The sequence below is a fragment of the Limtongia smithiae genome (genome assembly GCF_038497785.1).
Source record: "Limtongia smithiae strain NRRL Y-17922 unplaced genomic scaffold V1518scaffold_7, whole genome shotgun sequence".
In the NCBI taxonomy this organism is placed as follows: Eukaryota; Fungi; Ascomycota; class Lipomycetes; order Lipomycetales; family Lipomycetaceae; genus Limtongia; species Limtongia smithiae.
The window spans coordinates 239,715-252,622 of record NW_027117628.1 but is presented as its reverse complement, the minus strand read 5'-3'; the positions used below and the strand labels follow the sequence as shown (position 1 = coordinate 252,622).

At 51.5% G+C, this 12,908-nt stretch overlaps 5 protein-coding genes across 5 annotated transcripts; 2 read left to right on the top strand and 3 right to left on the bottom strand.

The window, feature by feature from the left end:
- The first annotated feature begins 1,152 nt into the window (after window positions 1–1,152).
- On the top strand, window positions 1,153–2,434 carry V1518DRAFT_417770 (NADP-dependent oxidoreductase domain-containing protein). Its single transcript, XM_066904391.1, has 2 exons — window positions 1,153–1,822; window positions 1,881–2,434. The coding sequence occupies exons 1-2, from the start codon at window positions 1,245–1,247 to the stop codon at window positions 2,266–2,268; spliced, it is 966 nt and encodes a 321-aa protein (XP_066759027.1). The 5' UTR covers window positions 1,153–1,244; the 3' UTR covers window positions 2,269–2,434.
- A 478-nt stretch (window positions 2,435–2,912) lies between these two features.
- On the top strand, window positions 2,913–8,667 carry V1518DRAFT_417767 (uncharacterized protein). Its single transcript, XM_066904390.1, has 4 exons — window positions 2,913–3,632; window positions 3,682–3,813; window positions 3,871–4,038; window positions 4,089–8,667. Exons 1-4 carry the CDS (start codon window positions 3,324–3,326, stop codon window positions 8,445–8,447), a joined length of 4,968 nt encoding a protein of 1,655 aa, XP_066759026.1. The 5' UTR covers window positions 2,913–3,323; the 3' UTR covers window positions 8,448–8,667.
- On the bottom strand, window positions 8,590–9,860 carry V1518DRAFT_417764 (uncharacterized protein). Its single transcript, XM_066904389.1, has 2 exons — window positions 9,467–9,860; window positions 8,590–9,404 (listed from the first exon to the last, which is right to left on the bottom strand). Exons 1-2 carry the CDS (start codon window positions 9,761–9,763, stop codon window positions 8,706–8,708), a joined length of 996 nt encoding a protein of 331 aa, XP_066759025.1. The 5' UTR covers window positions 9,764–9,860; the 3' UTR covers window positions 8,590–8,705.
- V1518DRAFT_417762 (autophagy-related protein 27) lies at window positions 9,842–11,358 on the bottom strand. Its single transcript, XM_066904388.1, has one exon. It carries the CDS (start codon window positions 11,233–11,235, stop codon window positions 10,342–10,344), a length of 894 nt encoding a protein of 297 aa, XP_066759024.1. The 5' UTR covers window positions 11,236–11,358; the 3' UTR covers window positions 9,842–10,341.
- A 79-nt stretch (window positions 11,359–11,437) lies between these two features.
- Window positions 11,438–12,817, bottom strand: V1518DRAFT_417761 (rRNA 2'-O-methyltransferase). The gene is made up of 2 exons (XM_066904387.1): window positions 12,515–12,817; window positions 11,438–12,456 (listed from the first exon to the last, which is right to left on the bottom strand). Exons 1-2 carry the CDS (start codon window positions 12,660–12,662, stop codon window positions 11,657–11,659), a joined length of 948 nt encoding a protein of 315 aa, XP_066759023.1. The 5' UTR covers window positions 12,663–12,817; the 3' UTR covers window positions 11,438–11,656.
- Between the last annotated feature and the right edge of the window lie 91 nt (window positions 12,818–12,908).

Genomic DNA, 12,908 nt, shown 5'->3' with positions numbered 1-12,908 from the left:
CCTCAGTATGATAAGTAAATATATGATGCTAGAAGTTAGAATTGAATATGGCAGTGCAGGTCTGACGAAGTATTCAATTTAAACTTGAATGAATTCGGCAGTCTGCTTACTGTTAGATAAATGGCAAGCTATGGCGCTTGCTGGTGATATATTAATGAACATAACCACGGAGCAGCAATGAATTTTTCTACTTACATCTTGCATTTTGCACGATCAGCACTTGTCTAAAGCTGCTCTACTCACTAGATAAAACAGTCCATGGTATATTGGCATTCATTCAGTTAGCTGACTCTATAGTGGCCAGATGTGTTAGAAATGTTTTCAAGTTGTTGGTTGCAATCGGTGTTGCTTGCGACATTCGCTGACTCGGAGTTATATTTCTTCTCTATGTGGTCCTGACCGCCACACTGTATCATATATGCTGAAGCCACTAGTCGTATCCCAAACGCAAGCGATCGGCACCATGTATGTGTGTATGTGTGAATGTGTGTATTCCCGCCCACAATCGAGGGATGCCGTTGAGCTAGCACGCAGCGGAATTATTTGTCAGAAGGTGCTCAAAGAATAATCTCAATCCACCAACATGCCTTGGTTAATCGTGCTTTGGTAATCCTGTCATGATCACGAGATCGGTGGAAAGCTGACAACTGCGCAGTTCCTCTTCAGCTCTATTACTCCGAGGGCTACTCCGATTAAGTGCGAATTCCTATATGTTGTAGTATGTTGTAGTCATACATTGTCAGCAGATGTGCAATTCCAGACATTGTCAGCCCGCCGACAATCGAGGGATGCCGTTGAGTTAGCGCGCACCGGGATTATTTGTCAGATGGTGCTCAAAGAATAATCTTAATCCACCATGCCTTGGTAATCATGCTTTGGTAATCCTGTCGTGATCACGAGATCGGTGGAAAGCTGGCAACTTCGCAGTTCCTCTTCAGCTCTATTACTCCATGGGCTACTCCGATTAAGTGCGAATTCCTATATGTTGTAGTATGTTGTAGTCATACATTGTCAGCAGATGTGCAATTCCATAGACTATATGACCTGGCTTTGAAACAATAGCTGTTCTGCAAGAAATTCGTAGTCAGCTGATTACGCGAGCGGCGGGTTGAGAATTGTGAAGTTAGGAGGACAGTTCGCCTCGTCGGACCTGTCAGCATATAAGATACCCGTAGCTTGCTCCCACGACCTTTGCACGATTTACATCTGACTTTCTTGCTCCAATTGCACAACCCAAGGTGAAAATGGCGCCAAACCTTTTATTCGGCTGCTCTAGCTTCGGAGATTCTCGTATTCCTACCGCTGAAGTCGTGCAGCCCTTTCTCGACGCATGGAAGAACCTCGGACATACTCGTCTCGACACCGCATACATTTATCCTTCGATGGATGCTTTCACGGTGTCAGAGAAACTTCTCGGCGAAGTTGATGCAGCAAAGCAAGGGTTTATTATTGACACAAAGGTTAAATCGTTCGTTCCGGGGAGTCACAAGTACGACGACGTGATCCAGTCTGGTCTAGAGCAACTGGAAAGATTGAAAGTCGATAAGATCAACATACTTTACTTGCATGCGCCGGACCACACAGTACCATTCGAGGAGACGCACAAGGCAATCAATGAGTTATACAACAAAGGAGTTTTTAAGGAGTTTGGCCTTTCAAACTATAAGATCGAGGAAGTGCAGCTCTTTCTGGACAATGCTAAGACGAACGGATGGATCAAGCCAACTGTGTACCAGGGGGTTTATAATCTGATCGCGCGCCATGCTGAAGATGATCTATTCGCTCTACTGGAGAAAAACGACATGGCCTTTTACGGATATTCGTGAGTTTATTCCTTTCTTGAGTAACCGCGGCAAATCAATGTTAACTTCCTCACCCAGGCCCCTGGCAGGTGGTTTCTTCTCCAACTTCAAGCGCGACTCGAAGCCGGAAGCTAATGGCCGGTTTGATCCTTCCACGGTTATCGGACAGATTTTCGGCGGATTTTACGGCAAGGCTAGTCTTTGGGATGCTAGCGATATGCTGGCAGAGCTCGCCCAGAGTCTCGGTCTTGAGAGCAACGAAGTCGCGCTGAGATGGCTCTACTACAGTTCTCCTCTTGCAAAGAATCCGGCCAACGGCATTATTATTGGTGGCAGCAAGGTAGAGCACTTGAAGACAAACTTGGCTTATATCAAGGAAGGCCCCTTGACTGACAATGCTGTGGCTGCTATCGACAAGATCTGGGAAGTCGCCAAGGACGATGCTCTTAGTTATTGTAGCTTCTAGAGATTTGGACGTAGAGCTATGTGATGTTTCAAGGCACCGCCTATGATACTGTGAATAAACCAGCGATAGCGAATGTAAAGATGTGCTGGAACCGTTGGTTGGTTTTTGAGTCCTAGTTCCGAACTTCCGACTTCCGAGATTGGTCGACAAATAGTATTGGTGCGGCTTACCCCCGTCAACGCGCCGCGAGAGCACTCCACATCCCCTCTCCAGTAGTCGGATTCATTGGTCCGAGAATTACAGACGCGCACGTCCCTTCCTATCTAGACGTACGCGAGCCTGCTTTCGGATTCGGCTCCAGCGACAGCTGGCACTCGTACTGTCATTTCCTAAAACGCCATAGTTGATGTCGGTTAAATTGCATCTTGCCCCTTATACCCGGCTGCGCTCTTATACGCCATATCTGCAAGTGTCAGAATATTTAAAACTGCTATATATTTGTCGTAGAATTGACCGCGTAGGGTGCTGCTTTGAGCAGCTTATTATTGCGGACAGGCACGCAAAACGCGTGTCGCGTCGACCGCCGCGCGCCGACTTCAAATAAGGTTCAGGGGACCCGTGTAATTGACGCGTTTTTCGCGCTCTCGACGCGTCGATGCCGCGTGCAGCATCTCAACGCGAGCGCTCCCACTTTGCGCTCGAATGCTATTTAACGTGCTTTGAAAGATATATTTAAACAGCAAATTTACATATATGTGGCAATAACAGCTTAGACGTTTATATAATTGCGCTGAGCGAGGTGTGGGTCGCGGTGATCAGAACGAGATTAGTCCTAGCAAGGGGTGCAGGCGGCGCGACGCGTCAAAATCCCGCCCACGCAACGCTGGCACGCGCGCATGACGCGCGCATGACAACGCCCGGGCGGGCCACTACTTCTACTCTCACTCCTTCGCTCCCTCCCATTTCTCTCGTCGTTGTTTGCTTGTCGCACGCCCTATCGCTCGTTACTCTCCTGCTCTCTTGTTTGCTTACTTTCTCCATTGTCGCGGTCGACCGTTTCCGCTCATCATACTCTCGTCCACGCGCCAACCGCGTTCACGCGCTACATACGGAAAATGTCTTTATCAATGCGCAACAGCATGGTCGAAACCGCCGGCCACTCGGCAAGCGCCAGCATGGCTACGATGTCTACTCACCGCCTGTCGGCCATGAGATCCGCGTCGAGACACACCTCCACGTCGGGATACACAGATATCTACGCTCACTTTGACACACTGACGGTTGACGATCTCTTCAACGAGGTCGAGGTTACTGAGGTCCAGTACATTGCGGATTTGCACGCTATCGAGGACGTCGACCTTGTGCCCGAACTCCTGATTTGCCACGCTGCCTTGAAGCCGACGTTGACGAAAGTCCTCGTATGGGTAAGTGCAACAGTGTAGCCATCTGGGTCATGCTGCTAACTACTGTTAGGCTGAGGAAGCAGCCCCTATCTACAATCTCTACGTCAAGCAGTACACACATGACCCTGACGAGTCTGAAGAACGAGTCTATCTCAAGCGTCGTCCTCTTGTTCGTCTACGCTTCTACTCTAAGTTTTTCAAGGTGAGCTCATCTTCCCAGCCTTTCGCGGTGCGTTACCGTTTTAATAATATTATCCAGAAACTCGAGGAGTTCTTGCCCAATGTCCGAGGTATCGCTACTCAGGCTGCAATGTACCGCACGCTTGTTACTGCCGCCCGGTCGAAGGTTGAGGCGGAGAAAGTCCGCCTTGCCAGACTCCAGATCGACTTTTCCAGGGTTCGGAGCTTCGACAATCTTGAACCAGTGGTAAGTTCTCTGTTTCCAGTTGTTTGGAATCTGTTCTAACAGTGTTTTAGGCTGCTGCGTTTAGTACAAAGAGTATCACATTGCGGTCGTATTGTCAGTGTCATCTCGAACACCGTACCGGAAAAACATTCACTGGTCTTCCCGTTGAGATTTTGATTGTTGTTGAGCCTATGATGTCCGACGCTCTCGCTATTTGCCAACTTCACGAGTTTCAGAGATTTTTACTTTTTCCGACCTTTCGTCGAGCAGATTTGGTGTACACGCCCACTGTCAGCGATTCGACAATTAAGCTGACTGCTTACGATGGGAGTACTCTCCAATTGGAATTTTCATCAATTGAGAACAGGAACGTGTGGGCCAAGAAGCTAAGAGAGGTGTTCCCTCCTACTCCAAAGCTTCCGCTTACTTCTCAGCAGAGATCGTGGTCAGAAGGCTTCCAAGGACTCCAGATCTCCACTGCTTCAGCGACAAATGCGGCGGCTGGACACAGATCAGTCAGTGCTCCTCTGCTAGAAGGCGAGTTGCACAGCACCAGTCTTTACGAAGAGCCGGAGCTCAAGAAGTATATTGTTACATCCGAGATCTCGACGGCGAAGAAACGCTTTTCGTTACTCCGCAGCAGCAGCAAGGCGTCTGTGTCGTCCGACAAGCGTTCATCCGGCAGATGGAGCCGTGTTCCAAACGAATCGAAGTCGAACAGCTATTCTAGCAGCGTTTCGCAGTACCGACGTCTTCAACAGAAGCTCAGTGATCGCCAGCGTTCTCTGTCCGAGCAGATCAGTGTGTTGGAAGAGCGTATCACCTCCGGTGATGACAAATTGAAGAAGGCGGATCGTCGCAAGTCGGCATTGCCTACGATAAAGTCACCCGAGATTTTAGAGGAGTCGGGGCCCGTGAGTGAGGCACCAGAAATTGAGAAGCAGAGCACTAGAGCGGAGAAGCGAGCAAGCAGGCGCGAGTCTCGCATGTCTCGTTCGAAACAGCAGTCTAGCTCGTGCGAGAGCATCCCTGAAGAGGCGGAAATTATCGATGAAGCACCCGCGATAACTGTTGACGGAACACGACCTGGTAGCAAGCGCAGAATTTCACAGGCTAAAACCGTTCGACATTCGAGCATGTTGTTGGACGAGCCAGTCGACTTCAAGACACCAGCTATTACAGAGTCGGTTACAACTCCGGCGCTACAGGAGAAGAGAGTCAGTGTCTCGCCTCCCGGTATCTATTTAGTTCCTGGAGGATCGCCCAAGGAAAAGTCAATTGGCGATCAGTCAACTACTAATCTTGCGGCTCTGGCAAATGCAGAGGAGCCCCTGGAGGAGGAGAAGTCGAAGAGCCCAGCTCTCGAAGTCAAGCATCCAGCCAAGTCCCCCAGATTCGGATTCACCAGTAAGGGCAAAGAGTACAAATTGGAGTCTGAAGGATTTTCTTCCAACATTTCTGCGTCCATTCGCAAGATAACCCCCCACTTCAGCATGTCTGGTATCGTTGGCTCGCGCGCATCATCATCAAGCTCGAACGGAAAGAACGACGAGAAGGAAAGTCCTCGGATATTGCGACATTCGTCTGCAATTGTCTCTAGCTTGTCGCCCCACCTTGATTCAAAGTCACAGCATTACAATGACTCAAAGTCTCCGCGCATGTCGGTTGGATCGCACATCAGCATGTCGTCTGACCGTTCCGACAGTGGACAGAACCACAAGAGCACATTTTCCGGCATGTTGCACGGCCTACAGCCGTTTTCACGATTCAGCGTTCGGTCATCGACGTCGTCACACATGCAATATGAATCTGCAAAGTCTCGCGAGAGCTTGTTGGTTGCTGAACAGACAATTGAGGAGCACGTACAGGTGGATGTTGTTGACAAAGTGATCGAGGAGACCACAATTCACGTCGTGACACCAGAAGCCGAGCCCGAAACACCAGTTATTAAGACAATTTCTGAGATTGAGGCTCTCCCCCAGACGGAGCTTGCGCCGCAGCCAATTGGGACACGCATGTCGGTCATTGAGGAACCGGAGGTCGTGTTGTCTCCGGTTAAGGAAGTGAAGCCGGTTGAGAAGAAGAGCCTGAACATTTTTTCGCGCCATGCGAGAAAGGCGCGCGCAGCGCTTGCTGCCGCTCCTCCTCAGACTCTGACACTTGATACAAGCGAGCCTCATGTGTCGTCGATTATCGAGAAAGCCGACGACACTATTCGCAACAGCCCCATGGGCACCACGACAACGATTACGACTGAACCACCGTCGCCTGCTGGTGACAATATTATCGAGGAACTTCCGGAGGTTGATATTATCGATAAGCGGGACTCACAGTCGACGGTGGAGCAGGCTGTTCCTGAAGACGCTTCGAAGGACGATGTGTGGCACGACGTGATTGACGACGATATCACGGAGGAGCCAGAGACTCAGGTCGCCGTGGCAGTGCCTGTCGTGACGCCACGACTCGAGATTCGCGAAGGGACACCTAAGAACACGCAGTCTGGCTTCACGTCTCGCGTTCTCGAGAAGCCTCCCAACGTGAAGTTGACGAACTTGATGTCCGACTACAGTACCGCTCCGCACTCACCTGGTTATCCACCGACTCCTACAACAGAAGAAATTGAGACGTCCGCGTTTCACGAAGAGCTTCCCGACATGGTGTCTACCCAGACGACATACAGTTCTACCCGGCTGTCGTCGTATGGTCACTTCAACTTTGATGATGTCATGGACAGACAGGATGTGTTTTCTCTGAAGCCTCTTGGATTCAGACCATCGTCGAGCGGCGGAATGTCGCCGCCTCCTCCTACGAACACGGATGATGACGATATACCTCCGCCGCCACTTCCATTGATGCCGCGATCACCGAATTCCGTGCGATCAAGATATTCTGTCACGTCTACTGTTCGTGACAGCAAAGCCACTATTCGATTTACAGACGACTTTGAGAATAAGTACGCGCTGTCCGATGCGGCGATGTCTGACGACGAACAGGAAGACTCTAAAAAGCGTAACGAATTCAATGACGAATTTAAGGACGCAAATGAGGAACGCCCGTCGTCGATCGACACCGAAACAAGTCAGACGGAAGACGAGGACTATATTCAGAAGGCAACGGAGCAAGTCGAGGACGAGACGGCTATGATGGAGACGCCTACAATCAGCAGAGTGTCTCCGCTTGTCGTAACAAGCAGACTATCATTGTCACCAACCAAACAGCTGTCAAAGGAATCGATCTCTTCTCTCGTGTCCGGCAAGTACTCGTCGGACGGGTCGCCGCAATTAAGCCGGCCGTGCTCACCACTCAAGTTCGGCGTTACAGACGCCCCGGTTGAAGGCTCCGATGAAGATTCACTGTCCTACGTGCCATCGTCAACAATGCCGTCTCCACCGATGGACGAGATGAAGATCGTCCTCTTCCGCAGCAACGCGTTCGTGTACGAATGGAGCCACCACAAATGGGATCGCATCTCGGACAAGGAGGTCCGCGTTGTGGTTACAGTTACCGAGGACAGCGGACTGATTGAGATTTGGCCGATTACCGCGGCACTAAGGAATTCTGAGCCGAACTGTGAGACTCCGTCGTTGTCTTCGCTCATTGATGACAACGCCAAGAAGTCCACGAAGACACGATCCGTCCATTTTGCTATTGGGGGCAACAACATCTTAAGCTTAGGCAGCGGCGCTAATGGGCCGATTCTCACTATCCCACTGACCTCGCAGTCCAATATCCGACGTAGCACTGCGTTCGACGTACATGTCAAGCGCTGTGCGGCTAGCGGTGGCATCACGATGTTCCGGACGCGCACTGCCGTCGAGGCCGACCACATGGTGAATGCGATGAACTCCTGCAAGCTGGATTTCTACGGTCTGAAGTCACGGCCATTCAGCCTCTCGTCACCGAGCATCGCAAGCAGCGAGACTTCGTCGATGAGTTCTGCGAGCAGCCTTCGGCTGCGCACAATGTCGATGTGGCATCACCCATCGCTGGAAACGAGCCGACATAGCACCTTTTTCTTCAACGGTAGCAACAACAATACAACCCCAAGCACACCAACCATCGTACTTGCGAGCGGTGAGGTTCTCCTCGTGAAGGATTTCAAATGCCGCCTATTCCTGCGGCAGAATGCGCTCAAGTGGCGAAACCTCGGTCCAGCACGGGTCACAGTTATCGGAGTGCCCGAGGAACTCGGCGGCAACAAGGTGGCGGTGAAGCGTCCTGATGGACAAGTCGTATTTGAGCTGTCGGCGGGTCAGAGCTCGTTTGAGCGCGTTGGCAAGTCCGGTCTTGCGGTCCACGTCATGGCTGAGATCGCAGAAACTGCTGCCGCGATCACGGATGGCGATTCCAGAGTTGCGGTTTACATGCTTCAGTTTAAAGGCGATAAGGACACGGGTCTAGTGTATCGGGCAATTGAGGAAACGGTGTAAAGGTCGCTTAGCGTCGCAAAAAGCACAGGTGGAACTAGATGAGGGAGAGGAGGAGAGGGTGTTTTGGTTTTTTTTGTTTGTTTAATAACATACCTAATTTTGGACACGAATGTGTTTTCTGTATGTCAAGAGTTGATTTGGATTTTTGAGGAGGTTAGACCAATTTTTTCAGTCGTTCTGTATTCCTATATCCGAGAAATAATTGAGTTTATGACATCTATGTGTAGTTTATGTACAAGAAACAGATCCGCACTCTATCTAATCTTCGATCAGTAGTACTGCAGCGCTGCCAAGCTGTCGTCGCAAATCCGCCCAATCCACATCGTGCGAATCCTCGACTTCGCCCCATCTTCTCATTTGATACACAACCTCAAGTGTGACCGCCTCCGCAAGCTCTCTAGTACGCACAAGCTTCTCGACAACCTGCATGCCACCGAGAAATGACTTTCCGCCTAGCACTGCGCGCTCAAAAGCGGTGAGCTGCCAGACATCGAGTCCCATAACCCAGGCTTTCGCCTTGGTTCGCACCGTCTCCGACTGACAGTTGCCGGTAAGGCCCTGGTCGCCATCCGAGTAATTCAATTTCTCGCCGTCGAAAAAGGTCTTCTCGGCCCAAGCAATGACGGGTCTATAAGCCTCCTCCTGTGACTGTCTTAGCTTACCATTGTATTCCTGCGTCGGAGCGAAGATAAGCATCGTGTCGGTATCTAGATACGGCAGCAGATGTGTCGCGATTTTCTCCCGCAGCGCTTCGCTCTCTTCGTCCTTAGCCAAGTCGATCGCGCGCGCCGCGAGCGAGGTTAGCGGGAGCGAGTGTGGCTTAATTTGTAGAGAGGGGAGCGTGGCCCATTCCTGGACAATCAGGTGCGCAAGCGCGGTCTTGTCGTGCGGGACGATTAGCGGGTGGCCGGAGGATGTCTTGATGGTTCGCTTATCGAGATTGATCCGGTGTCCCTCTGTGGTCACATAGCGTTAGGTTTCCTGCACTCGCTGCAATAACAAAGGAGAATGGTCATACCCTCCGTGGTTGTGACGTTCGCCTTCTCCCATAGCTTTTTCGACAACCGCCGAGTGTTAGCGGTGGACCCTGAGGCCGTTGACGATTTCTTGAGCAGCTCTGCGGTGTCAATAACGGTGGCATACGTCCGACGCGCTCCCCCATATATATAATCTCGTGTAGAGCAGGACTGTGTCCTGCTCAGGACTGCAGCACGTCTCTCTAAGACGGTTAGTGTTCCTACGGTGGTGGTGGCTGGCCAACGAAAGAGGCCGACTTGTCGGGATGCGGTTCGCGTTAGTTGCTGTGAATACCGCATAACGAGTCCCTGTGCGTGTAAATTTAAATTCAGACGAAATATGAACTATTGCGTGGCACGAGCACCGCGGTTGTTGATGTGGTCTCGTCGATGATCAAAGTCGCGATGTCTAAGAAGATCCAAAGGATAAAAGTTAGTCCCTAGCCCTGCATTACCACACACCTGACATTTCGACGACTGGTCGTTCTCCCGCACAGAGCGCCACTACTGCGTCCTTGCGCGAGTAACGATTAGTTAATATCTATTTCTATTATCCGACATAGGCCAAACATCGCGAATGAGGACATCTCGGAGGCAAACAAAGTCATGAAATGCAAAAAAAGATCAAATAAGTGATGCATGCTGCAATCCCATCCCCAAATCCCTACAACCCCGAGAACAAAAATCTAAAGCTAGGACATAATAAACCACACCAATTATATGAGAAAAAAAAGGTGGTTGATCTGAAAGGCGTTATTTGAAAGACGTTGCGTAGTTGATATCTTCTCCGTGGACGTTTCCCATTGTAAACTTGGCTTTGCTCACGACGACACCACGTCGCTAGCACATACGAATATACAGTGTAATGCGGTTCTCAATTAGAAGACAGCGTAGCCATCCCGGCTTGTGTTAGTGGTGAAACCATTGCCGACCTTACGGACAAAGTCACGGGCGACGTACGGGATCTCGAGGATAGCCTCGGAGGACGGTAGAAGGTCGACACCGGTCTTGCCCTTGCTATAGTTGACGTACGCGGAAAACAAGAAGAACACGACAGCAGCAATGAGCACGGCGATCAAAATATACTTTATGATCCGGTACGCGATGGAGCCGCCATTGTTATTGTTGTTGTCCTGCAAAATGGAAACGTCCTGTTCAGCGGAGACGATCTCGGCTGCGCCGCAGACTACAGCGGTCTTCCAGTTCAGCTTCAGATTCTTCTCGTCCCATGATATGACCTCGAGGCCCTCGACATCGGACCCTATTCCCGTGGCAGCACTGATCACCACCTCCGCATCGGCAACCGCGCTGGTCGCGGCGGCGTCGCACGACAGCACAACATCAACACTGAGATCATCAACAGAACCCCACGAGCCGCCAGTAAGATGTACAACCACGTCCTCACCCAGCTTGTAGGCGCTGCTGTCGCCCTTGACAGTTGCGACGGGGATGACCTGAGTCACAATGTGCTCGTTCGCACCGGCCGCGGACACAAACTCCGCCGACTGCACGACACACACCTGTGTGCCCTGTGCGCATTGCAGCTCCTCCGCGATATTATTATTTTCAAGTGCAGCGCAAAGATCGAAGGTGAAATTGGTGAAGGTGGTAGTGGGGGGGGTGTCGCGCGCGGTCCGAATGACGTGCGGGCCGGCGAGTGAACTGAGGTCGTAGCGGGTGCCGTCAATGGTGGGCGTGCAATCGAAGACTGCAGCAGAGGCGGAGGCGACGAGCGCCGCGAGTAGCACGGCGGAGGACTTCGGGACGAGCATTGCGGTGTAGAGGGGGTGGAAGACGTGTTGAGCAAGATAGATGAACAGGAGCAGCTCTTGGACGCTGGTGGATTGAGTTTGGCCTCTCAAATCTCAATCAGCAACCTTCCTGACTAGGAAGGCAGCATGCCTTATTAGGCCTAGAGCAGGGGCCAGACCGGCTCTGCCTTGATCAGATAACAAAACGCAGCAAGCGGTCTGACCACAACGTCATACTTACAGTCCTTTTGAATTACACGAACAACAGTTAACTGATCCTGGAAAGAAAGAGAAACAAAACTAGCGCAACGTCATATAGTAATTTACAGAAAAATGCACACGACTTTTCGCCCAACCGACCCAATCAAATTATATCTCGAGAGCTGTATCAGTCTGCAGGATGCAAGAGTAGTACCCCCGCTATATCTTCGCCACCACTACGTTATGCCGATGACCGCTGGTACTTTCCAACAACAATACAGTGGTCACGCTCATACGGCTCCAGGGTAAGCTGCTCCTGTGGTTTGATGCGCTCCTTGCGCAGCTTCTGGACCTCGTTGGCGAACACGGTCTCAGCGTCGACAGTCGAGTCGATACAGTTGGCCTTGATCGAAATGACGACACCACCCTGGTCTTTCAGGAACATGTGTGCATTTAGCGCAATGATACGGGCCTGGTCAGGCTGTGCAACATCCGCAAAGACAACGTCGACCATGCCGACGAGCATGCGGTACTTCTGCGGATGACGGGCATCCTCGATGATGGGTATGATGTTTGGTCGCTTCTTGGCCATCGTTATTAGATCACGGCCGGACCTGTGCGAAAACTCAACCGCGTATACAATGCCCTCGGGGCCAACGACGTCGGACACATGGCTGACAGAGGTGCCGGACGCAGCACCGAGGTAGAGCACCTTCTTTCCAGGAGCGATGTATAGCTCGTCCAGACCGCCCATGATACCAGCCGCAAGCTTCGATCTGAAAGGGTTCCACACTCGGTACTCGACCTTTGTTGGCACGCCGTCAGGAGTGACCGCAGGCACGTCGACAGAGATGCGCTTCTCACCGTACACGGACTCGCCCGGAACAAGATTTCGGGTGACCAGCATATCTTCCTTTCCACGAGCAATGAAAACACCACCGTGTCTATGGGGTTCGATGATCACCTTGGCGCCGCCTCTAGCTCCGCCCTTACCGATGCCACCACGTCCTCCTCGGGGAGCTCCCCGGCCACCACCGCGGGCTGCAAAAAAGTCAGCACTCGTACTCACACTGTCTGTACAACTAGCCGGAGTACATACAACCGCCACGACCACCTCCTCGCGCACCTCCGCGACCACCAGAAAATCCTCCACGACCGCCCCCACGGGCGCCGCCACGGCCACCGCGATCAAAGCCGCCACGGCCGCCTCTGCTGCCGCCGCCGCCACCTCTTGTGAATGGTGCCATAATCCTTAGCCGAGAATATAAAGTTCGTTGGTGTTACTCGTTTTGCCGCTGAACACGATGATGCGGTACGGTGATGGACGATCAAGAGTGTCGACGACGAACGCAAGTCTTCAGCAGAATCCTGAATTTTTTTCGAAGCGGTAAATTTTTTTGCGCTTATGCATTTTAGAGTTCTGCGCTAAGCTCTGATAGATCTCGTCGTAGATCTGCGCACGGCTCGCTGGTAGTATGCGTCACGCAAGCTGC